The 24423-nt window shown below is 41.0% G+C and overlaps 2 protein-coding genes and 1 pseudogene across 6 annotated transcripts in view; 2 read left to right on the top strand and 1 right to left on the bottom strand.

The window, feature by feature from the left end:
• FBXO11 (F-box protein 11) overlaps positions 1–3209 on the top strand; it is a 90987-nt gene extending 87778 nt beyond the window's left edge. For 2 of the 3 annotated variants that reach the window (XM_070429169.1, XM_070429168.1), the window contains exons 20-23: positions 671–778; positions 1087–1195; positions 1660–1758; positions 1873–3209. In XM_070429169.1, coding sequence (XP_070285270.1) covers positions 671–778; positions 1087–1195; positions 1660–1758; positions 1873–2002 — 446 coding nt within the window. In that variant the 3' untranslated portion in view covers positions 2003–3209. Of the gene's footprint in view, positions 1–670; positions 779–1086; positions 1196–1659 lie in introns of all 3 variants that reach the window. The other variant, XM_070429167.1, reaches the window with a different exon arrangement.
• Positions 3176–21383, bottom strand: MSH6 (mutS homolog 6). Of its 3 annotated transcripts, none has more exons than XM_070429164.1 (10): positions 21089–21383; positions 15639–15838; positions 12068–12234; positions 7570–10114; positions 5894–6162; positions 4601–4718; positions 4288–4377; positions 3778–3932; positions 3477–3676; positions 3176–3348 (listed from the first exon to the last, which is right to left on the bottom strand). In XM_070429164.1, exons 1-10 carry the CDS (start codon positions 21331–21333, stop codon positions 3267–3269), a joined length of 4071 nt encoding a protein of 1356 aa, XP_070285265.1. In that variant the 5' UTR covers positions 21334–21383; the 3' UTR covers positions 3176–3266. The 3 variants fall into 3 exon arrangements, with proteins under 3 accessions (XP_070285265.1, XP_070285267.1, XP_070285266.1); XM_070429166.1 differs by having other exon boundaries at positions 21100–21362; XM_070429165.1 differs by lacking the exons at positions 7570–10114; positions 12068–12234 and having other exon boundaries at positions 21089–21381.
• LOC139020205 (U6 spliceosomal RNA) lies at positions 5149–5246 on the top strand (annotated as a pseudogene).
• Positions 21384–24423: the final 3040 nt, after the last annotated feature.

The raw sequence follows: 24423 nt of genomic DNA, 5'->3' as shown, positions 1-24423 counted from the left end.
GATCACCAGGAGGCAGACAGTTGACTGGTTGACCAGTTGCTATAACTTGCACTGACCACCAGGGAGCAGATGTTCCAACTTACTGGTAGGTTAGCTTGCTGCTTGGGTCCAGCAGATCGGGACTGAGCAAGACGGGCCGGACATGCCCTGGAGCCCTCCTGCGGTCCCTCCCTGGCTGGCCAACCTCCCGCATCCCTCCCAGGCCCCAATCGTGCACCAGTGGGGTCCCTCGGCCTGGCCTGCGCCCTCTCATAATCCAGGACCCCTTGGGGGATGTCTAAGAGCCGGTTTCAGCCTGATCCCACAGGCCAGGCTTAAGGACCCCACTGGTACATGAATCTATGCACCAGACCTCTAGTTCATATATATTTCAACTTTTTGCTAGTGCAGACAGTTACTTTTAATACTCCAAATAACCATGTAGTTCCTTTTCAGCATATAAACCAGCTGCTACCTAATCATATTTCTAGGCACTGTTCTCTTAGTTTGCAAAGAAATTTTAAAATATTATTAAAAGTAGTAAGTTGTTAATGCCATTATAATTATTAACTGGAAAATGTTACTATCAGTGATTCAAATAAACATTTGCACTTTATTCCCTAGTTAAGAGTTCAGTTTCTTTTAAGACACTAGATAAAGTAATACATCTGCTGTTTAAATTTTACTTCAGGTATTGAAATTACAAATCATGCAACTGCAACATTAGAAGGCAATCAGATTTTTAACAACCGGTTTGGAGGCTTATTTTTAGCATCTGGTGTTAATGTGACAATGAAAGGTATGTTGGAGTCTACATTCTGCTTATAAATACATGAACTATGCCATGAAGACAATATTCAAAAGCCACTGTTCTTTGATAACTTAATTCCTTCTGTCACTCTACAAAGTTACAACAGCTCAAGAACTATTTTCAAAGTTTTGTTTTGACTTATTCTAGTTGGAATATCTTGTACAAGGAAAGTCTATTTTTCTTAGCTTATTTACTTCATTAACCTCTTTTGACTTATTAGAATAATCCTATAATCTATATTTTTATCTTAAATCTTTGTCCTCTAGAATTTTACTTGTTTTTTTCTTTTATTACAGATAACAAAATAATGAACAATCAAGATGCCATAGAAAAGGCTGTTAGTAGAGGCCAGTGTTTATATAAAATATCAAGTTATACCAGCTATCCCATGCATGACTTCTACAGGTATATTTCTAAATTATTTGTTAGTCCAGAAAAGATGGTGATTTCCCCCTCACCCTTACATGTGTGAGTAAAGGCAGAGTAAATTGGGTATTTGCCAGTGGAAAGACAATATAACTTAATTGTCCACATTGAGTTCTATGATCAGTCTATTGGAGGATCCTGTTTGAGACCATAAATATCAGAAAAAGCCCAAGTCATTTAAGTGTGGAGTGGGCATTAATTCCTCTCCCTAAAATTGTTTCAGTAGTGCTTAATAGGCAAGTTTCAATGGCCTTTCTATAATTGTTTTCCTCAGAAGACAGGACAATCCATTTAATCCATTTTAGTCTCTACAGAATTGTGGGCTAGAGCCACACAAATTTTTAGTCCTCTTCTGTAAGCCAAAGCTCATAGGGTAATATATACAAACAAAATATAGTTATTTTGAATTAGCATGTTTTAAGAAAAATGTTTTTACTTTTTAGATGTCACACTTGTAACACCACAGATCGAAATGCCATATGTGTGAACTGCATTAAGAAGTGCCATCAGGGACATGATGTAGAATTTATTAGACATGATAGGTATGTAGCATACTTGCCTGTTTTATCACCCAATTATGCCCCTCTCCTCCTTCTTGCCTATTCTATTACCCAATTATCCCCCTTCCTAATTTTTGGGTTTTCATTTTGCTTTAGGTTTTTCTGTGACTGTGGTGCTGGAACACTGTCTAATCCTTGTACATTAGCTGGTGAGCCTACACATGATACAGATACACTATATGACTCTGCTCCACCTATAGAATCTAATACATTGCAGCACAACTGAATTCCTTCCCTAAAGAAAAAGTTCTGCCATTCTAACATCATAACTTAAAACATTTTTGGAAGAAGATTTAGTATTTGCCCATGCTACAGGAAGAGACTGTATTAAAAATGGATACATGAGGTCAGTTGACACTATGAAGCTCAAGCTACCAAAAAGAAAGTGGCAATATATTGACTCAGGATCTCAAAGCTGGGTGTTTTAGCATTACTGTGTAAAGACATTTGAAGGGACAGAAGTGAAAAAAAAAAAAAGCTGCAATTTTGTACAGATACCAACTTCTGAAAAAAGCTGGTGTTTTTACAACTAGCATTGAATGCAGTCTAATTTGCAGTAGTACTCTCATCAATAGACAAGCAGCTTTGTTGCTGCCTTTATGGACATGGGTACCAATTGCTTTTTGTAATATGGTAAAAAATGTGAGCTAGCACTTCTGCGTTACTTTTGATTTTTTTTAACATGTATTCAGATTGAGAAATATGATTTTAATGCTTTAATCTCATGTAGTTTGTTTTTTAATTTCAAGCAAAATCTTATTGTACTTGAATGTGCCCTGTTTTGTTAGCACACCTAGACTTGCTGTAACTGTACTCATGTCCCAGTATGTACGTTCTTTCTATGAAAGAGAAAACACTAATCTTAAATTATATCCAGCAATGTTTCTGGTATCCTTTAAGAAAAGTTAAGACTATTATTTCCTTCCCTTCCCTGTGCAGCATTCAAAATCACCCTTAGAAAAGTGAGTGTTTTAATGAGACTTCCTAGGAAGGGATGCACTGTAAAACAAAAGTATTCTTGTAACTCAGTTTTGTGAAAGGTAAAAACTACTATGTTTTAAAGTACACTTTAGAAAGTCTCTTCAAAACAGTCCTGTATTTGAACTCTGTTCATAGTTTTTGTTTTTTTGTTTTTTTTGAACAGTTTAGACAAACTGCTGGAAATTAAAACAATTTCCTGCATTAAGCTGAGACAAGTATATATACAGCCCTATACAGTTTCATAGCTTCCCTCCCCCATTTATGTGTATTGGTGACAGTGGGTATAAACAGCCTGAAAGTGTATGCATGTACCATAACATCTAGACTTAATATATTGTGAAGTATTCAATAACCATTATGTAGAAGGTAGGTAAGAATTAAAAGGGTTTAATTTCCTAGAAAGAAAATGGAAAAATGGTCATTTTTAAAAAATAAAGTTTATTAGATCATAATGTTGTCTGAATTTACCACCTTTGTCAAAAAAGCCAACTCAAAGCTTCTGTTGTAGTCTATAATTCCTCAATCAAAGTCAGCAACTTATGGACAGCTTCAGCATCTAGAGTCGACCTTTCACTAGCCAGGCAAACTTCCCTTAAAATTAAAAAAAAAAAGGGGGGGGCGGCGGGTTAGTTCACATTTTCCACACTACATCAATCCATCCCTCTTTATTGTTTTAATAAGGTCAGCTGCATGCCAAAATTATATCCAATTATAATTACCGAAATAATCTTAGTGAATGAGTCGTCTTCTCAAATTCTCTTGCTTTTCTATGTCCCTTTTGAATAACCTCCTCTGGAAGATTAGCAAGCCTTGCTGCATTAAAGCCATAGCTTTTAGGACAAGCTCCCTTAATGAATTTATAAAGGAAGGTAATAGTCTCTTGACTGGGATCTTCACATTCATTTTCTACCATGCATGCCTAAAAATGAGAAATATTACATTCACATGCTAGCAATGGAAGTATCCAATTTGATTCTCTCAGAAACCTAATCAACTTCTGAAAAAGTAGTTTGCACATACCATGTGTCCTAAGCGCACTGCAACGTTTTGAGAATAATCTTCAACTAATGAATGATAGTGGGTAGAAAATAATGTACGACACTTTATATTCTCAGCAAGTTCTTTAACAACTGCACTTGCTATTGCTGTCCCATCAAATGTTGCAGTACCTCTTCCTGTGAAAGTAAAATAAGCATAAATTACAAAGTAATGCAAAAAAAAAAATCAGGATACATTGGTTAAGTTTTCTGTATTTAGGCCAAATAGGGTTAGCCAAATAGGTCTCTTAGCCCTTGGAGTGGCACTGCTCAAGTATCACAGATCTTCAGAAACTTCCTGTTCTCCTTAAATAGTCTCATTATCTCCGTATTATCACAACTAAATTTGAATAGGATTAAGAAATTTAATAATCAGACTTTTCACATTAGCTCATCTCCAGTTGTGGGTCTATGGTACAAAGTGAGTCCATTAATACTGCTTTTAAAAATTTGTCTTAAAGATAGCCTTCAGATGGAAATTTTAATGTCTTACCTAATTCATCCACCAGCACCAGAGAATGTGCTGTTGCATGTGTAAGTATACTGGCAGTTTCACTCAATTCAACAAAAAATGTACTTTCACCTTGGGGGGAAAAAACAAATGGGTGATCATTTTAAGAATCCTACTGCAACAGTAAATTCATCTTTTAAATTCATATTATTCAAATGTATCATGAGCTGTCCAGTTAAATTTCAAGAAATTACTTAAGAGTAATTTACTAATTGAATAGGCTGAAAGCATTCTGCTTCACATAACACCAAAAAAATAATAACAAGCCTTACACAGAAAAATAAAAAAACCTCACCTGACATTATTCTGTCTGAGGCACCAAGTCTAGTAAACACTCTATCAATTGGTGTAAGCCTACACACTTCAGCAGGTACGTAACAACCCATCTGGGCAATTACAGCTAATAGGCCAGCCTGTGAATGAGGGAGGAAAAGATATTTTATAACTGGTTTAAAGAATATCATAAGATAAACAGACATACAGAGAAATATATCTCTATTGATACACAAAAGACAATAAGCCACGCTAAACAATCTTTTCTAAGAAACATCATGTAGGAAGAGTCAAACACTATAAAAAAAGAAAATTTTTCAAAATCCTAAGTAGGAAAAGTGAGGCTTAGAAGGCAAAAAATGGCTTAGGGGCCTGACTGACTTTAAAATCTCAGAGCTTGTATATTAATCCACAACACTAGTTGATTCTCAACTCTGGCTATACGATCTTTAAACTACCAATGCCTAGAACCAATTCCAAACCAAATGAATTCATTTCAGAGGACAGAATCCTCCCTGTACATTTTTGTTCAACTCTAAGTGATCTGATTTTTTTAAATTAAAAATAAAAGTGCTTTGGCAACAGATACTAAAATTGAAACAATAGAGAGATTAGCATGGTCCTTATACAAGGATGACATGCAAATTAATGAAGTTGTCCACTTCTTTTAAGGTTGAAAACCACTATACTACATTGTATGTCTCTCTAGTTAGCAAATTTGGTGAACGTAAGTATAATATAGTACAGGAGAGCAGGAGGGTCAGCAAACATTTCTGTCAAGGGCTCAATGTCTTTGTCACATACTCATTTTTTCTACAACCCATTAAAAATGTAAATTATCACATAGGCCAATCCCTGGTGTAAAGACAAAAATATATTTGTCTTCCCTAAAAGCAGTTCCCAACAGTTACTAGGTCACAAATTTTATTTGGTTTTCTGTCTGAGTAAGTCTGTCATGGTTCTTTTATAAGAATTCCTATAAGTCTAATTGAAGGGCTTGCCTGAAACATTTGCATAATTTTCATTCATTATATGCATCTATTAATTCAAATCAAAAATCTTATAAAGAAACCATGACCTAAAATCTCCCTTGCCTTTTTAATGTATTCTTCCCTTAACATCAGGCAGAAAGATATCTGGTTCATGAGAAAAAGACAATTCTCAATTTTATATAGCACGAGTTTCCCTTTAAGTCACTGATTGAGTCCTATGTAATTCATGTGGTATTTGGAAAAGGATGGCCTAAATATGTTAATACATTCACTCTTAAACTGTTATAAATAACTTTCTTTAGCAAAACCTGAAGTCAGTTTACCTGTCTCATGAGTGTAGACTTGCCTCCCATGTTAGGTCCAGTAACAAGCACACAAGAAGCTTTGCCATTTTCTTCCTCTTTCTCCTCACAGCCTATTAGAATGTCATTAGGAATAAAGTCATCTCCAAAAAAAGTCTTCGTAATGCAGGGATGACGGGACCCTTTAAGGTCTAAGAAGACAGGAGTGTCTTCTTTTGGTAATAGAACTACTGGACGACACATAGGACCATCACCCCCTCGACTATAGTTAGCCAGGCACAATAAGACATCTGTTAAAGAAAAAGTCAGAGTGAGGTTCATCACTTTTGAGGTTTCTTGATAATCAAAACCCAACTTCTATAAAATGTCTTCCAAAAATGCTTTTTCAGTGGGGCTGGTATGTTCTACTTCCTTCCAGTTTAGACAAACAGTGGTGACGACATTATCACTAACAGCACAATACCATGCTTTAATTAACTGTTCCTGAGTGTTATCTGTTATAGTATGTGGCTTCATTATGGACTTTATTATTCTGAAGCTAAATTATCACTTTTGGGGAGAAGCAGAACATTCAGACATAGGTACAATTGTAAGAAGAAAATTAATTCACCAATTTTGAACACCTGTACTGAGGGAGGATTTTTCTTTTAGTTGATTTGAGAGAGAGGAAGGGAGAAGGAGAGAAAGAGAAACATTAATAGGTTGCCTCCGACCCATGATCCTTCAGTGCACAGGACAACACTGCAACCAGCTGAACCACACAGGCCAGGGAAAGGAAGGATTTTAATATACCCAGCAAACTGTATGAAACTGTATTGGCTTAAGGAAAAAATGTGGCACACACAATACAAAAATACACTATTCTATTTCTGACAGTTGGGTTCAGATCACAATTATGCTACAAATTTAGGTAAACTGGTAGCTATATTTTTTAAACACACAAAAAACACCCCTAAACAGTAGGGCTCCAAACAAGTTGGCCATGAAATACAAAGAAAAATTTATGAAGCTATTATAAAATTACAAATACATAAATTAGGGCTCTTAGAAATCATAGGAAAGTGACAATTTGGGCTAAGAAAAAGGAAAGATTAAAATCTTTTGAAAAGGCATGTCAAGATTCACTGAAAAACAGAAAATGCAAAAGTCATGAAAAAAATTAAGTGATGGGTTAAGGGATAGTTTTAAATTAATGCAACAAAAAATAGATTAAAAACGGTATTCATGAAAAACAATGGAAATTGTCTCAAACCTGGCCAGTGGTGCTCAAGGGTTAGCGTGTTGGCCCATGCACCACAATGGCCTGGGTTCAATTCCGTCAGGGCATGTATGGAAGCCAGCCAATCAATGTGTCTCCCTCTCAAATCCGTTTTTCTTCCTCCCTCCCTTTCATTCTCTCTCAAAATCAGTGGAAAAATATCCTCAGATGAAGATTAACACCAAAAAAAAATCTTTTTAAGGCTGAAGGCCAGAAGGCTACTAATAAGTTTCCAGTGAACAACTTACATGACTATGGCCAACCTACTCATTTTGCCTAGTAAAAGGGCAAGTATAATTTATACTTGTCAAAGGATATATAACCTTGTGTTTTAGGGATATGCATCAATGGGGACTCTCCAATGGGCTTAAATTTTAATGCACAACTGGAACACAGAACTTTACTAACCAAAGCCTTAGAAGCTTGTTGAAAATCTTACCCAACACTGCGATGCATTCTACAGCAGCCTGCCAATTCTTGTAATTTTTATCAAAGTTATAGAATAGTCGTCGCATGCAGTCCTTCAAGGATACATCTCTCCGTTCTTCCGCATTTATCAAATTAGCCAACTTCTTCTCAATAGTTTTGGTCCAGTATCGTTTACAGCCCTTCTTGGTGGATTTCAACTCATATTCTTCTGGCAAATTACGGGTGGTGAAATTCTCTGGAATTTCCAACTGGTAACGGTTCCTACCAATTCCCCAATAGACTATGGTTCTACAGCCAATTCGACTGCGCTGTTTCTCCAAGTATTCCAAGAGGCTCTGCTCATTTTCTTTTATGTCGGCAAGAGCTTGGTCATAATCAGAGTCAAATCCTACTTTGGGAGTAATCACTCCAGTCTTTCTAGCCTTTTCATGGTCAAAGGCTGTATCCCATCGGTTCAGTTCTACAGTTAAATCAGGAAAATGACCTTCAGGATTTTTTGTCTGCAGAGTAATGACCTGCTTAAGAATTTTAGACTTAAAGTCATCAATGACTTCTTCCATAATCCCTATAATTTTACATATTACTTTGAATCCTTCCAGGGCAGAAAGGAAATCAATAATCTTTTTTTTGCTGTATGTAGTTTCTTCATACATTATAGCCCTGCTATCTGGGTGGTTCTGGCTCTTCAACGGAGACCCAACATTATGAATTTTACTCAATAGCCTCTCAAGGTCTGGAAGCTTCTTTAAAAGATCTACAACCTCAGTGATTTTGTCAGGCACAAACATTAGGTCTTCGATAGCATCTAAACGATCATTGATAGCAAAAGGGTTACACAGTGGGGCACACAGCCACTGCTTTAGGAGCCGCTTACCAAAAGGAGTATGGCAAGTATCAATCTTCTCTAGTAGGGTACCTTCAGTAGAACCGTTTGTTCCATTCAGAAAAATCTCCAAGTTGTTTAATGTCACAGAATCTAGCACCATTCGTTGATTGACTTTAGAAAAAATAGCACCAGGTCTTATAACACTGACCATGTCAGAATCCAAGGGAATATATTCTTCAAAATTAGCCATTGATAAAAGCTCCTGATCGATAAGGCATTTTTTGAGGTAGAAGACACAACCACCTAGAGCAGAGAGGGCCAATTCACTCTTCTCTCCTGGTGTCAACCCTATAGAATCAGACTCTGAAGTCATACCTTTAAGCACATGGGGTAATACCACCCCACTGTCCTCATTTAACTTTTCTTTAAAATATCCTTCTTCAAGAAGAGTTCTCAAAGTTTTGGCTGCATCCCAAAACTGGGAGCCTGGTATCAGACCTTCCTGAAGAGAAGAGGATAATGAACCCTTCAGGATCATCTTGGTTTCTGTTGAGAGATTTCCTCTCTCAAATAAGACTTGTACTGGAGGATAATGTGCCACAAGAGTCCTAAACCTTGAGCAATGGCGATCATCTGAAAACTGACCTATGAAAAACTTTCCCAGTGAGGCATCAACAAAGCATACACCATATACACGAGTGTGGCCAGAAGTATCTTCCTCTTTTTCTTTAAGGCTAAGAAGATACTTACTGTAGTTCTCAGAGGGGTCACCTTCCAGCACACTGTACGTCTGTGTACCCTTAGTAATGATCCTACAAATCTCCCTCCTCACCACTCTATCATGCTTAGATATATGTGCCATCTTTCGGCATCTTGCCTCCATCATTTCTGGGGTCTCAGTCTGTTCCACCCGTGCTACTTTATAGCCCTTCTGAACCAGAGAATCTGAGTATCGGCCAAATGCAATTTCAGGGAAACCAGAATGGGCCCAGTTGCCTTTCATGAATACCAGCCCTAGTTCATTGACTCCAATAAGAGCGTCCATGTGGTACAGCTCATAAAACTTCCCCACCTTATAAAATATGACAAGATCAAAGTTCTGAGACTTAATCTGCCACCACTTCTTCATCCCAGGAGTACAGGAATTAAGGAAATCCTCAGGCACATAGAGTGTAGATGCATCAAAATCTGGATGATCGGGTCGCCTCCTGTGTACATCTCTTCTCTTTTCCTCCTTGAGCCATTCTAAAGTTTCATGATACCAGACAGCTGGGCGACTATTATCATCACATCTTCCACTAATGTGGGCTAGGGATTCAGAATTTTGAGCGGCAGAGAAAGCACACAAAGTACTCCTGGTTTCTGAGGAAATGCCAGTTGCTCGTTTACTGATAGGGGGCATTTCCTTCCTTGAACTTTTCCTTTTAAGAGAGCCGTTTCCAGTCACCATTCTCTTCCGCTTTGGAGCAACTTTGACAAAGCTATGCAGGCCTTCACTGTCACTATCCCCCACTCCACTGCTTATTTCATCACTGCTTCCTTCCTCCTTAGCATCTGGCTTGAATTCCACATCAGAGCCACCGTTGTCACTCTCAGAGTCTGATATGACTCTCCGTTTTTTAATTTGGCGGCTACTTCGCCTAGATCCTTGCACCTTAGGCCGCACTTCCTCTTCGCTCTCAATTTCATTATCTTCTTCATTCTTATCTGATGTATAAGTTGCACCTACCTGGCAGGCAAGGAAAGAGCATGTAAAAACAAAGCCAAATTTGGAAAAGTACAATACTGCTGTGAATAGCTCTCACATACCAAGAGAAAAACTTGTGGCAAAGCCGGGTGCCACATGAACTGCATCCAGCACGGCCAGTGGTGAACCTGAGGGGGGGGCGGCGGCGCAGTGAAGGATTAAAGAAAACAGACAAGAGAATATAGTTGGGGCCAGGTGGACCACTGCGCCTGGATGAGGAAACAGTGACACAGTCTATAAGCCGAGTCTTTAATTGTGCTGGGAGGGCTTTGCCCTCCAAGCTGGGACTTATAATGGGCTTTGCCACAAGAGGACCATGCCCTCTCATCAGTCCGAGGCTTGAACCTGTCCAAATGCTGTGGCCGCTCTCCACAAAAACTAACCTTCAAAAATGAGAAACAATTCTCTTTAAGGAATACCGATTTGTTTCACCTAACATTAAAACAAGTATCACACTACAAGATTAAGCAATTCTGTCATGACAGCTCTACCCTATACAATAGTGATGAAGCATGACCATATATATCACAAATGCCCATAAATGATGTATTCATTAGTCACAGCTGTAGAAATAAAATCTTTAAGTCTCCCTCTGTTTATCTTCCAGGGTTTCCTCTTCAACAGATAAACATATTAAGATGTTTGTTTACTGTTTTATATACTTTTTTTTTTCAATCCTCACCAAAGGATATGTTCACAGAGAGTAAGGGGGAGAGAAACATTTATCAATCTGCCTCCCTTACACACCCTGACCGGGAATCAAACCTACAACCTAGCCGGCCGGTGTTGCTCAGTGATTGACCGGCAACCTATGAACCAGGTCACGGTTCAATACCCAGTCAGGGCACATGCCCAGGTAGTGGGCTCAATCCCCAGTAGGGGGCGTGCAGGAGACAGCCAATTAATGATTCTCTCTCATCATTGTTGCTTCTCTCTCTCTCCCTCTCTGTTCCTCCATGAAATTAATAAAAATATATTTAAAAAAGAAAAAAAAAAACCACCACCTAGGTATGTACCAACTGAGAATTAAACTCACAACCTTTTGATGTACAGGACGACACTCCAACCAACTGGGCCTCTTTTATATATTCTTTAGTATAATAAAACAGTAAGTAATCTACACTGACTCTAGGCCCGTTGATCTTCCACAAACCAACAGTATCTTCTTAGGCAAAGCACATCTACTTGTGGATCTCTATCACATGCATAAGGCTATGTGATCTCTGTAGTTACTATCCATCCAGTTCTAAACCTGATTAATGTTATGACCCCCTGGTCTCAACCTCAAAATTAAAATTAAAAACTTTTCTTTCATTTCTCTTAAAATACTCATTATGTTAACTCACATATTCCCTCATCTATAAAACAGAATAAAACAAAAATCAAGCGTATAGATGCATCTCTTTTAAACACACCTCATTAATTTACTAAATTAGAAAATGTTTTAAATGGACAAGTTATTTGTTTTAAATGAACAAATTACTTGTTTGTTTTCTTAACTGGATTTAATTCCATCAAATAATGACCATTAACATCTGAAACCAAGTTGTACTTCAAGGTTACTCAACCTCTATCCTTATTAATCCAAAATACAACAAAAAGTATTAGAGCATGTAAATGATTTAATGAATTTCCTAAGCTCACTATCGGACACCATGACCAATTTTATCACTACCTCCTTATTGGCCCTAGCTCTCTACTTATTGCCACCTCTTGTAGCATGTGTCTTCCAGAGGCTTGAGGACACTAATATAATGAGGTGCTGGGCTGCAGAGACTATGTAATCTAACTTACCCTACAATCCAGGGAAGCATAGACATATGTGTGCATGAGTACTAAAGTATATGCAGATGGTAAAGCAAGAGAATGTCACTTTAATATGCCACCCCTTTTCCATCATTCTCCTAGCAGAAATAACTGTTTGCAATGTCTCACCTCCATTTCTTCCTCCTCTGGTTCTGAGGGCTCATCACACACTGCCAATTCAAGCCTCTTAATCTTATCTTTAGTCAAGGCTTCATCTGCACGTTGCATTGCTCTGAGTATTTCAGGCTTTGCACTGTAAAAATGACCTCCTTTCTGGGCTTCCTTTGATTTTGAACCTAAAAATATATATTTATAAATAAGAATTGTTGGCTAGATAGTTGGTTCAACCTACAACACCTGCCCAAATGAACAAGAATAACAACAATCAAGTATAACTTTTACTATACCATTATTTTTATTAATAGAGCTAGATCAATAAAGCCCACAAGGAAGTTATCTTCAGGGTAAAACTACCAATGAAACTGAAATTACCTATTTTACTTCTTTGCACTTGTATCACCCAGGACCACGTAGTCTCTTCTAATGACCTGGGACTATAGCCTAAACAAACATCTAAGGTATACCTCTTCAAGTGAGGCATGAGATGTAAAGGGGTTTGTTTTGAGACCCTTTTTAAAAAAAATTACTTCAGGAACGCAAAGACTACACATACTGTCTGTTAAATGAAGCTATATTAAAAATAAGTTTACCCTGCCTGGCCAGCATGGCTCTGGTTGAGCGTCGACCTATGAACCAGCAGGTCACGGTTCAATTCCCGATCAGGGCACATGGCCGGGTTGCAAGCTTGGTGCCCAGTGTGGGGGCATGCAGGAGGCACCCTATCAGTGATTCTTATCATTGAAGTTTCCATCTCTCCCTCTCCCTTCCTCTGAAATCAATAAAAACTTTTTTTTTTAAAGCTGTAATATTCACTGAGCAAAAAGGTTAAATGCAGATCACTAGTCTAATGGTACAAATTAGTTCTTTTCCAGGAGTCATAACTAGGAATGTCTGTTTCCTTCTGCCCAAACATAACTAATAACTATAATTTAAAAACAAACCTGAATCTAAATTTAAGAGATCCAAACTTCACATTATTTCCTTCTTTCTGTATACTAAAACTAATAGGACATCCTAAATTTTCATGGACTTAGCAACTTTTATGGGCTGCCTAAAATAAAGCTGGTTTCCCATTTCTCTAAAAAGCTGAACCAAAGCTACAAATAGCAACAATCTAATTCATTTGGAAAGAGGCTCTGAACTTTCCCCAAAGTTGTATTCACCCCTCACCTATCTAAATTCATTTGCCAAAGCTGTGTTTAGAATCTCAAAATTACTCCTGGAAAAAAACTTCATTCAACATAGAGTCCAACTCACTCATTTTATATGAGTAAACAGTATCAGAAATAAATTACTTTGGCCCTGGCCACTGTGGCTCAGTTGGTTGGAGCATCTCCCATACACCAAAAGATGGCAGGCTTGATTCCAAGTCAGGGCACATACCCAGGTTTCAGGTTCGATCCTTTGTTGGGGTGCATACGGAAGGCAACTGATTGATGTTTCTCTCTGACATTGATATTTCTTTCTCTCTCCCTTCCTTTCTCTAAAAGTCAATTTAAAAAAAATTTAAGAAATTACTTTGGTTGACCGAGATGGTACAGCAAATTAGTGGAACAGACTAAATTTCCTGCTTTAGCTCACTGAGAAGAAGTCAGAGAAAAGGAGGTCTTGAAGACAGGATCAGGGGGTGAAGCCCCAAGTCAAGCTGCCGCTGCCCACTGCTCCTTTGGCTACAAGTCTCATGGGGACCCTTAGAAATAAAAAGTTCATGCCTGGGAAGCGCCACAAGTGTGCTCTTGTATGAGTCCACATTGATTCTTTGTCCTGAAGGCTTTTTATCTTTTTTTTCAGTAGACTATTCATCAGCTTTCCAGATGCATTTTTAATATGCTGATGCATCAAAATGAGTATATTGGGGTGTTTTGGATAATTGTTTGGCCTGTTTTACTTATATCTTAGGTCTCTCTGGCTTTAATGGGGGTTTTATTCCCCAACTTCATCTGTCCTTGGGTTTAGCTGACACAAATGGCCTTGAGTCTTTGTTTTCTATTTCCCAGGCCAGGGTGACTTAAGCTATGTATTTTCTGGTTAGGAAGGAGGGTACAAACAAACCATTTGCTCTCAAGTGTCCTTGGTTAGGGAAGATATGGTCTTGCAATTCACAAGCTGCCCAAATTGTTGGGCCTTATTTAATCTTCTTGTCTCTTCTGATTCCAAAACAATGAGTTCAAAAATGTCCTAGGCTGGCCCCAGCCAGTATGATTCAGTTGGTTGGAGTATCATTCTGTACACCAAAGGTGGGTTCGATTCCCAGTTGGGATGCATACCCAGGTTGCAGGTTCAAGCCCCGCTTGGGGCATGGGCAAGGCAACTGATCAATGTCTCTCTCATATCGATGTTTCTCTGTCTCTCTCTCCCTCTCTAAAAAAAAAGTCCTAACTTGGAAATTCTGAGGATGAAGACTTGTTCATGCTTGAGTGTATAGTCACTGTGTTATGCAATGCTACTATGCATGCGCTATATAATTCAAGAGATTTAACAGGGTGCACACAACTAACCCAAGTGAAGCTACACACTTGTAGTCTGCTGGTATCTGTGAAATATGGCTGGACCTGAGAAGAGAAAGTTCAAGTTCCAGAAGTTTGATATGAAAGTGAACTCAGATGTGCTCACTGGTGAGGACTTTTTTCTAACCTTTTTTTTTTTTAATTGAGACAGAAAGAGGGAAGGAAGGAAGGAAGGAAGGAAGGAAGGAAGGAAGGAAGGAAGGAAGGAAGGAAGGAGAGGGGGAGGGGGGAGAAGTGGGGGAGAGGGAGAGGAAGAGAGAGAGAGAAAGAGAGAGAGAGAGAAACAAACACTGATTTGTTGTTCCACATATATATGCATTCATTGGTTATTTCTTGTATGTGCCCTGACCGGGGATCAAACCAGCAACTTTGGTGTATCAGGACCATGGTCTAACCAACTGAGCTACCCGGCCAGGGCATAAGTAAGGATTTTGAAGACCAGGTAAGCATACATCTCCATTTGTCCTAAAGAATGCCGTTCATCTGCTATGTATCCTGATTGCATTGCCTTTCTTTTTCATCCTTTAAGATGAGCATACGGTTTAATTTACTCTTTTCATGTCTGAATTTGATATTTTGGTCCAAATCATAAGATCCAATTATGATATCAACTTTCCTTTAAGGGCATGATATGCCCAGCCAGTGTGGATCAGTGGCTGAGTGTTGACCTATGAACAAGGAGGCCACAGTTCTATCCCCAGTCAGGGCAGTAGGGGGCGTGCAGGAAGCAGCCCATCAATAATTCTCATCATTGATGTTTCTCTCCCTCTCTGAAATCAATAAAAATATATTTAAAAGGGAGGAAGGGGGAATGATATTGCTATAAGTCACTTAAAGGACACAAATATTCCACTCCACACACCAACTAGTTGAAGAGCAGATGCATCTTAATCCTTTTCCCATGCTAAAACCTTTGCCCCACCACTCCTACAATTCGTTGAAATAAAATACACTTAACTTCACTGTATGAGAGATGCTGACACTTCACATGTATGGGCTCTGTCATTTTCATACTTACATACACACACAAACACACACACATACACTCTCACTCTTCAAAGTGACTCTCTTACCTGTATATGGCTTTAATAGCCTTCTGCTAACCCATCCCCTTGTTGGGCTGTCATCAAAAAACTGTACATGAACTCGGGCAGACTTCCCTTTCTCACGGATGAATGTTCCATCAAAAGGGTGGTTGTAAACCAGGCAAGGCCACCAGGGATAACCCTCCATCTTGGCCCAAACCAAATCACCTGGTGAGAAGTCACAAGAACTGTTGCCAAAAGGAAATACATAACTTGGTTAATATTTGGTTAAGTTTCATTAAAGAGAATTACCTATGAATAAACAATTCTAAGGAAGGTATTGTTAAAACTCCTCTGAAGTCTTCTGGCATTAACATTCAAGCATAGAAATTCTAGACTTAATGATTTTTCAAAACCAAATTTTCAAGTTATTTTTTTAAACAATAAGCAAATATTACAATACATAAGACATAAGCCAAACACAAGTATAATGAATTCTAGTATTAAGATGAGAAACTTTCTCAGAATCTTTGGTAGAATGTTGATGGCAAGAAAAAGGTAGAGACTCAATATACATATTACTCTCCAAATTACAAATCATACCTATAGTCCAATATGGTATATGTCAGGAAGTGGCCACCGTATTTATTAATAAAATACCAAACATGCCCACTATGTAATTTGCTAATTATATTAACTATTACCTCATTAGACTTTGCTTGTGCTCTTTAGTTAAGCTCCTTTATATTCCAAACACTACAAAAGCTACCTAGCACACTACTGCCCACCTGCTATTAAAAATCTAGTTTTATGGGGGAAAAGTCAACAGATAAGTGCCCAAAATATAGAGTGCAGATGCCTACAGAAGCAAAATAGATTCCGTCTCCACAAAAACTGATTTAGCCCTGAAAACTTCCTGCGAAAGGGAGAAGAGAAAGGGGAGAGAAGAGAGAAGAATCTAGCTAACAGACTACAGAAGAGCCCCTCAGTGATGTAGAGGCCCCAAAGCTGGTAAACCCTGCTCAAATACTAAACCCTGCTAAAAGGTTTTCACTGAATAACTACTAGAATAAGTACATTACAAACAATATTTTAGACATTTTATTTTATTAACATTTTAGACATTTTAGAAAGTGATCATTAGTCAATTGAGGCCACCTTATTCAGACCCAATCATGAAATTAATGTGTTCCTTTCTTCAAAATATGTAGGCAAAGAAACCGGAGCATAACTTCAGCTAGTACTTGTCTCAAAGGCCTTTATAAATACATATAGTCTTTTCTCAATTTATAGAAATCTATAGCTACCTATAGTTTATAAATATTGCCACCAAGCTAACCACATGGGTCATCTTCAAACAGGAAGCTCTGTCTGTACAATTCAAAGTTTTTATCATAGCTTCTTCCTTACTAACATATCTATTAATTAACAGGAGACAAAGACCCTTATCACTATGCATCACTGTGAGGAATGGTTTGTTTACAAGCCTCCCCATAGTCAAGCAGGCTTTCTCTTAACTTAGGCAGAAAGCCACTTAACCATAAAGCCTATCACCCTAATATCAGAAAACCACAAGCTGCTCTGACCACGTAACTCAGTTGGTTAAAGCATCATCCCAATACACCAAGGTTCTGGGTTGCATCCCCAGTCAGAGCACATACTACAATCAATCAATGATTGCATAAATAAGCAGAACAACAAATCAGTGTTTTCCCTCTCTCTCTCTATAATCAATATTTAAAGAACAATTTTTTTAAAAACCTAGTATCAAATGCCCATCTTTCTTAAATACTGTGGAAATGGTCTCCATAGTAGGAGGTCAAGTGTAAATAATGCTATGCTTTTAAAGGTCTCCTGAGGTCCTTACTAACATTTGAGGTCAGACCTCAAAAAACAAATAGGCTCACTCTCCCTCTCTTCTAACTTTCCCTTTCCCCTCTCCGTCCCCCCAGGTGTGTTACCTTGCCTTTCTCTCTCTAAGTTCAAGGGCCCTTCTTCTGCCTATGCAGCCCAGCTGGCTCACTTCTACTATCTCTATAACTTTCTAAATAAACTTTCCTATAATTTGAAGAAAAAATAGCATATGCTCCCTACACAATACATAAAGCACAACCATACAATAAATGTGTCTGTTTAACATGGATGCAGGAAGAATCTATTCATGTTCAAGTAAATTGTCTGTTAAGAAGGATGCATATGTAGAGAAGGAAAAAATATTTGTCCCTTCTACCCTTCTGTATTCTTGGCTGAAACCTTCTGTAATAAAAGATTAACAAAAGAAAGGTAAACAAAAGGCTATTAACATGCAGACCTCCTCTATTCATGGGAGATACTAAGGAAAACTCAGTAACTCCCAGGGACAGCCCAAGTCACCACCTTAAATATCACCTGCAGTTAAAGACAAAAGAAAGATTGTGAGGCAGTTAATTAAGGAAAGTTACCAGGAAAAGAACAGTTAACAAGGGTAAGGTTGTTATGCAGATTTAAGTCGTGCCTTCTCTAGTAACAGCTTCTTGTAATTTAGTCATCCTTCTTACTGGTACACAGAGGGAAATATCCTTACAAATGGAGATTGCCTTTATAAATGTAAATTTCCTGTACAGACGAGTAACTTCTAGCTTCTCTTATGTCTATTTCTCAAAAATAATCAGAGCAAAATAATTTTTATGCTAAAGACGCATATTCTGAGGAGACACATCCTACTACTCTTCACACAACTATATAAACTTTCGAAAGAGTTGCTTAAATGAGGGCAACACTATAATTACACTTGGACTATGGAAAAAACTGTAGAACATCAAAAACTTAAGACATTTCAAATCAACTACTCAGAACCAATGATCAACTGTCGGATCTCGGAGTTCTTTGATGGAGGAAAAGGGACCACATGCTAACCTCAGGGAAGGCCTGTGTGGCAGTCTTGCAAACTCAGAGATCTCAAGTAACCACAAAGGATGGTCTGAAATTAAAATTTTTTAACTAAAAGCAGTTTATGGTGGATAGTCATGTCCTAGGCCAGTATCTTCCCTGATAAAGGTCAATAGCTTAACTGAGTTGTCTATTGTGGGGTGTTTGTTTTTTTCATCTACAATAACTTATCTTTGGAATGTGAAAGTAATTTTCTTTTTCCAGACCAATCAAAGCACAGGCACCGCTCTGCGGAGACCACAAATCCCCATTGTTATTGAGTTAATTGTTTGTGTGTTTTTTAATATGTTTTTATTGATTTTAGAGAGAAAGGCAGGGAGAGGGAGAGATAGAAACATCAATGAGAAAAACATGATCATCGATTGGCTGCCTTCTGCACATCCCCTGCCTGGGATGGAGCCCAAAATCCATTGGGAATCTAAGCAACGACCTCTTGTTACATGGTCCACGCTCAACCACTGAGCCACACTGGCCAGGCTTGAGTTAATTGTTGACTGTTAACTATTCTATACCCACCTATGTAAAAGAAGTAGGTGTCTGTCATTTTGCTTTTTACCCAATCCCAGAGGTTTCCCCACTTTGCTTTCTCCCATCTCCCTAATTTTTCACCAATGGATTTCGTGTAACCCATGTGCTTCTCTTAATTGCAATGTATAAAATAAGGTGCAAAATTGTCCTTCTCTGGAGCATTATCTCTATCAGTTGAGATTTTGCTTCCTGGCAATTGTGGATAGTTTGGCTCAAATAAACTCACAAAAATTATCTACAGGTTTGAATGTTTGTTGACACTTTATATCCCCTGAACCTCTGTTTCTTCACACTTTCCAATAGCTACCATTACACTTTATGCCTAAAACACCTGGGATACAGTAAATGTGAGCTTTTCAAAATATCACCCTCTACTCTGACAAAAGGGCAGCCAAACCCTGGAATAGCACTGAACTGCCCAGAAAACAGGACACTTCCAGGCAGGCTTCCCCACAATCCCGTTGGTACATGGCTACCCAGGGCCAGATCAAGTATTTACGGACTCACTCAACTCCAAAAGAATTACGGTATCCCAACCTCCCATGGAACCGTCAACAAATAATGCACTATTTTATAAAATTATATTTTCTTCAACTCGACACATACATCCCGTGTATCAAAATAGATTCTCAGGTGGGTGGAGGTGGAGGAGATAGTACAGGAGAGATAAATAGTGATGGGGGAAAATTAAATTAATAAAAATTAGCCCGGCCAGTGTGGTCCAGTGGTTGAGCATCGACCTATGAACCAGGAGGTCACAGTTCAATTCCCAGTCAGGGCACACATCCGGGTTGTGGGCTCGATCCGGGGGCAGGCAGAAGGCAGCCTATCAATGATTCTCTCACATCATTGATGTTTCTATCTCTCCCTTTCCCTTCCTCTCTGAAATCAATTTTTTTTTAAACCTTAAAAAAAAAAAAAATATTCTCACCCTCGCCAGTGTTATTCGGTGGTCAGACATCTGCCTGCGCACCCAAAGGTCAAGGGTTTGATTCCCGGTCTCAGGCAGGTACCTGGGTTGCAGATTCGCTCTCGCCCTGGTTAGGGTGCGGGCAGGAGGCAACCAGCCAGGGTGTCTCCCTTTCTCACACTGATGTTTCCCTCTCTCCCTCCCTCCCTTCCACTCTCTCTGTAAAACAATTACAGAATATCCTCAGGTGAGGATTTAAAATATTGTTCTAATTAACAGATTCTCAATTTCTCACTTGTTTTGGTGCACATGCCATCTACCTAGGGGATAACCCAGGCGGATCCCAGCACTTTCTGCTCCCCAACCCCGTCCCGTCCCTACAGCTCGCAGTCCTCGCGGGGACCAATCAGGCCCCGGTTTTGCGGGGTGACACACCTCCGGCGCGCTCGGCTGGAGGGGCGCCCGACGCCGAACTCCCGCACAACACACACGCTCAACCACCAGGCCGCGGGCCCATCGCCCCCAGAGCGTCTTGGCGTCGGAGTCTCCTATCCAAACGTCAAGCTGAGTTCCCCGAAGGTCTCCTGGAGCCCCACTCACTATCCCAGCTTTGAAGGGGAAGCCCCCTCCCGGCCCCCACTCGCTGGACGCCGTGCACGCACACCCTGCAGAATGCTCGTTCCCCCTCCTGCAGGCACTCCTTTGCCCCCATCACGCCTCCCTGACCCCGGGCGGGCACTACCCCCTGCCTCGTACGGGGTATGCACCCCGAAGAGGAACACGCAAAGCCCCTCCCTCTCTCCGACTCACCCCCGGTGTTCCCATCTCTCCATTCTCCCCGGATCCCGAGCAGCTAGCCATGCCTCTCCTCCACCCAGACCCCCAACCTCTTCCTTCCAACTCGGCGCGTCTCCCTCCCCTCCCCCGCCTTCCTCCTGCAGCCCATTTCCTCCGACCTTGTTTACCATCTACACCCCCAAGGCTACAAACTCAGCCCCGACAGGCTTTCAAGCCCAGTGTGCAGCCCCACCTCCTCCGAGCCCAGGGCCTGGCCGCACTCTCCCCAGGCCCCCAAAGCGAGCCTCCCTTCCCTGAGCTCCGTGGTCTCGCCGCCGAGCCCCCACCCCGCTACCTGGAGGAAACCGCAGGAGTTGTCGACCTCCGCAGCCCTCCGTTGAGGTTCCTCGCCTCGGACGGCGACGCGGAGCGCCCAGGCCCGACCTCGCTCCGGGCCACCTCCTCGCTGGGGGAAGGGGAGGCCCCGGCGGCAGCGGCGGCGCCGCCTTCACCTGAGGCCTTGACCGGGGCCTTGCTGGCATTACTCAGCCCCGCGGGAGACTTGGGGAAGAAGCTGTACAGCGTGCTCTGTCGCGACATGGCGACAGACGGCGAGGCCCAACTGCTCTCGTCGGAGCGAGCGACCAGAGGGACAGCATCCACCGCGCGGCTCCTGCTGGCGGGAAATCTGGGGGGAGGCGCGCGCCGCGCTGGAGGAACTCGGGCCTCGGCAGCCAATCGGCGGGCGCCTCGGTGTGCGCGGGCGGCGTCACGGTGACGCGCCGGCCTCGCCCCCTCCAGGCGACGTGAGGAGGGGAGGGGTCGGCGCGCTGCGCTGTGCGCCGTTACCCGTGTGTCCCCCCCACCCCCACCCCCTGACCCCCGACCCCATCCCTGCTCCAGCCCCCGAGGTGGGAACGGCCTTGAGCCTGGCGCGCAGACGCGGGGGGCTGGTCTGGACTGGAACACCTCGCCGTTAGCAGGACTACGGGTCGCGAAAAGCCTTTCCTCTCCGCCAGGGGAGCGATGGTCGTGGGGGCTGCGGGCTGCGGGTTGGAGGCTGCGGGCTGCGGGCTGGAGGCTGGCTCGGGGGCTGGCTCGCGTGTGCCTTATGTTCTCACCGCCTTCAGTGAGAGTGGCTGAGGTCCTGGGGGCAAACCGAAGGGCCGCGGAAAGAGACCCTTGCAGGGAAATGCCTTCCAACCAGCGCCGGATTGAAAAATCCTGCGCTTGGAACCGGAAAATAAGACTCAGACTTTGGTCAGCAGTAGATCAAACCTGTTCACGTTGTATTCTCAAAGCTTTGCACATAGTAGGCACTTGGTAAATATTTGTTAAATGAATCCCAAGTAGCAGGTCCTTTACGTGTTTATGATAAAACCTGCCAGCTAGCTTTCTTCTGGGAACATAATCCTCTCAACCTAGGAGGTAAATAGTAGTACTTCAGGTCCACAGACCTTTATCGGAACCATTTGGGCCATGTGTGTCTCAGAAGGCAAGATTTTTCTCAGGCTTTAGAAAAGTAACAGGGCGTGAATAAAAAGTTCCTAACCTCCAAATTCGAGAAAGAAATCAGAAGACTGACAATCCCAAGTTGTAAGTTAATAACTATGGAACCCAGAATTCAGGGAAACGCAATCAGCAACAGCTGTATTTTGATAAAAACCTATGTAAAGTCAGCTCTCTGCTTTGTTAGGGGAAGCTGTGTTCTGCCACACGTTATTTTGTTTGTTTGGTTGGTTTTTCTGCTAAGCAAATAATAAAATCAGGTTTGTTTCACATACATTTGAGAGGTACTCTCCCCTCCATGGATAGATCTGTGATACCCCCAGAGAGATGGGGCAACACCCTGCAATCAAACCTTTCTGCAGCAAAACATGCTGATCCACACTAAATGAGATAAATATTGTTAACAAAAATTAAACCGAGTAGTGTGGTGATGAGGGAGAGGGGGAAGGGGAACGGGTGGAGGTGGAAAAGGGTATGGGGGGAATAAGTGGTGATGGAAAAAGTATGTTAAAAATTCAACCCAATAAATTTTAAAGATTTCATTTGCTTTATTGAATGACTAGTGGCCTGGTGCACAAAATCCGTGCACATTAAAAGGGGATTAATTAGAGGAAATATTTTAATATTGCTATTTGCCCTTTCTCTATAATAGAAGTGTCAGAGATGGTTCAGTGGATGGAGCGTCGGCCTGCGGACTGAAGGGTCCCAGGTTCGATTCCGGTCAAGGGCATGTACCTGGGTTTCGGGCACATCCCCAGTGGGAGATGTGCAGGAGGCGGCTGATCGATGTTTCTCTCATCGATGTTTCTAACTCTCTATCTCTCTCCCTTCCTCTCTGTAAAAAATCAATAAAATATATTTTTTTTTAAAAAAGAAGTTATATATCTTAGAATCATCTGATAATGCAGAAAATAAAATGGAATAAATATTGCTAAGAGAGTCACTTAAAGGCCCTGGCCAATGTGGCTCAGTTGGTTGGAGCTTCCTCCTGTACTCGCGGATTCAATTCAGTCAGGCCACATACCAGTACTCAGGTTGCAGGTCCCGGATGGGGCACTTGCTGGAGGCAACCAATCGATGTGTCTCTCTCACATAGATGTTTCTCTCTCTCTCTCTCTCTCTTTCTCCCCTCCTTCCCTTCCACTCTCTCTAATAATAGAAAATAAAATCAACTTTTTAAAAATCTTTAAGAGAGTCACTTAAAATAGGAGGCTATTAGGGGCCTATGCACACCTTGAGCCTCAGTTCTCAGAGCCACGATTAAGTTGCCAAACTCGGCTCCATAAACATCCTGGAGCCATAAACATCTGGCACAACTGTTCATGGACATATGTGGACTTTCTTTCTTGTAGTTGCAGCCCTCCTCTATTTGCATATTGGAACTAACCAATCCCTACAATCCTTCATTTATGTGGAAGAATTACATTTTGTGGTTTTTGGCTTTATAAACCCTACCTTTCTTTGTCCTCTCCAGAATGCAGTTTAGGTTGCCCAAATACTAATAAATGCCCATCTTTTTGCTCAAATAAATGCCTTTTGTTCTTTATTATAGCTTGAACCTCTTCTTCAAACACACAATCCCTTAATAGACAAGATCACCCAGCCAACTCCAGAGGTATATACTGTGTATAGATATAAACAGCACCCAAATAAAAATGAACAGAACAAGATACGTATTCAGAGCTTGCCACAGCAAGAAAGTCCGCTCCTATCACTTGCATTTGGCAGAGACTCGAAGGCAGGCAGAGGAGCAGGAAAGCTTCATAGTGAACACAGAGAAGGCTTCAGGTGTGCCCTAATTGGAGGTAGTTGGCATGGCTGCTGGTGGGCTAACTAAAAGGGGAGCATGCTCTGTGATTGGTTTGGGGAGCATATTTCGCTTTCTCTGATTGGTCCTGAGTTTGAAGTGGGAACAAAATATAAAGAAGCTGACCAGTCATTGACGAGTCATTCCTGGACTGGTTGCAGCAGAGGTGGTTTGGCTTCAGTCTGCAGCAACTAGCTCAGGAAGTCAGCCATGTCTGTAGCAACCAGTCTAGGGAGCCAAACAACAACCCCTGTAGCAATGCCTTTGAGTCACTGCCAAACAAATGATGGTGCTGACTCCTTTGCTGTATAGCATGCTTTGAAGAAACAGCCTTTGCTTGTTCCCTGGGTGGTCTTAACTATTTCCACATGTCT

The sequence above is a fragment of the Myotis yumanensis genome, unplaced genomic scaffold, assembly GCF_028538775.1.
Source record: "Myotis yumanensis isolate MYYU_CA2020_CCGP unplaced genomic scaffold, mMyoYum1.0.hap1 SCAF_11, whole genome shotgun sequence".
NCBI lineage: Eukaryota > Metazoa > Chordata > Mammalia > Chiroptera > Vespertilionidae > Myotis > Myotis yumanensis.
The sequence above is the reverse complement of the archived record's forward strand: the minus strand, read 5'-3'. Positions and strand labels throughout refer to the sequence as shown.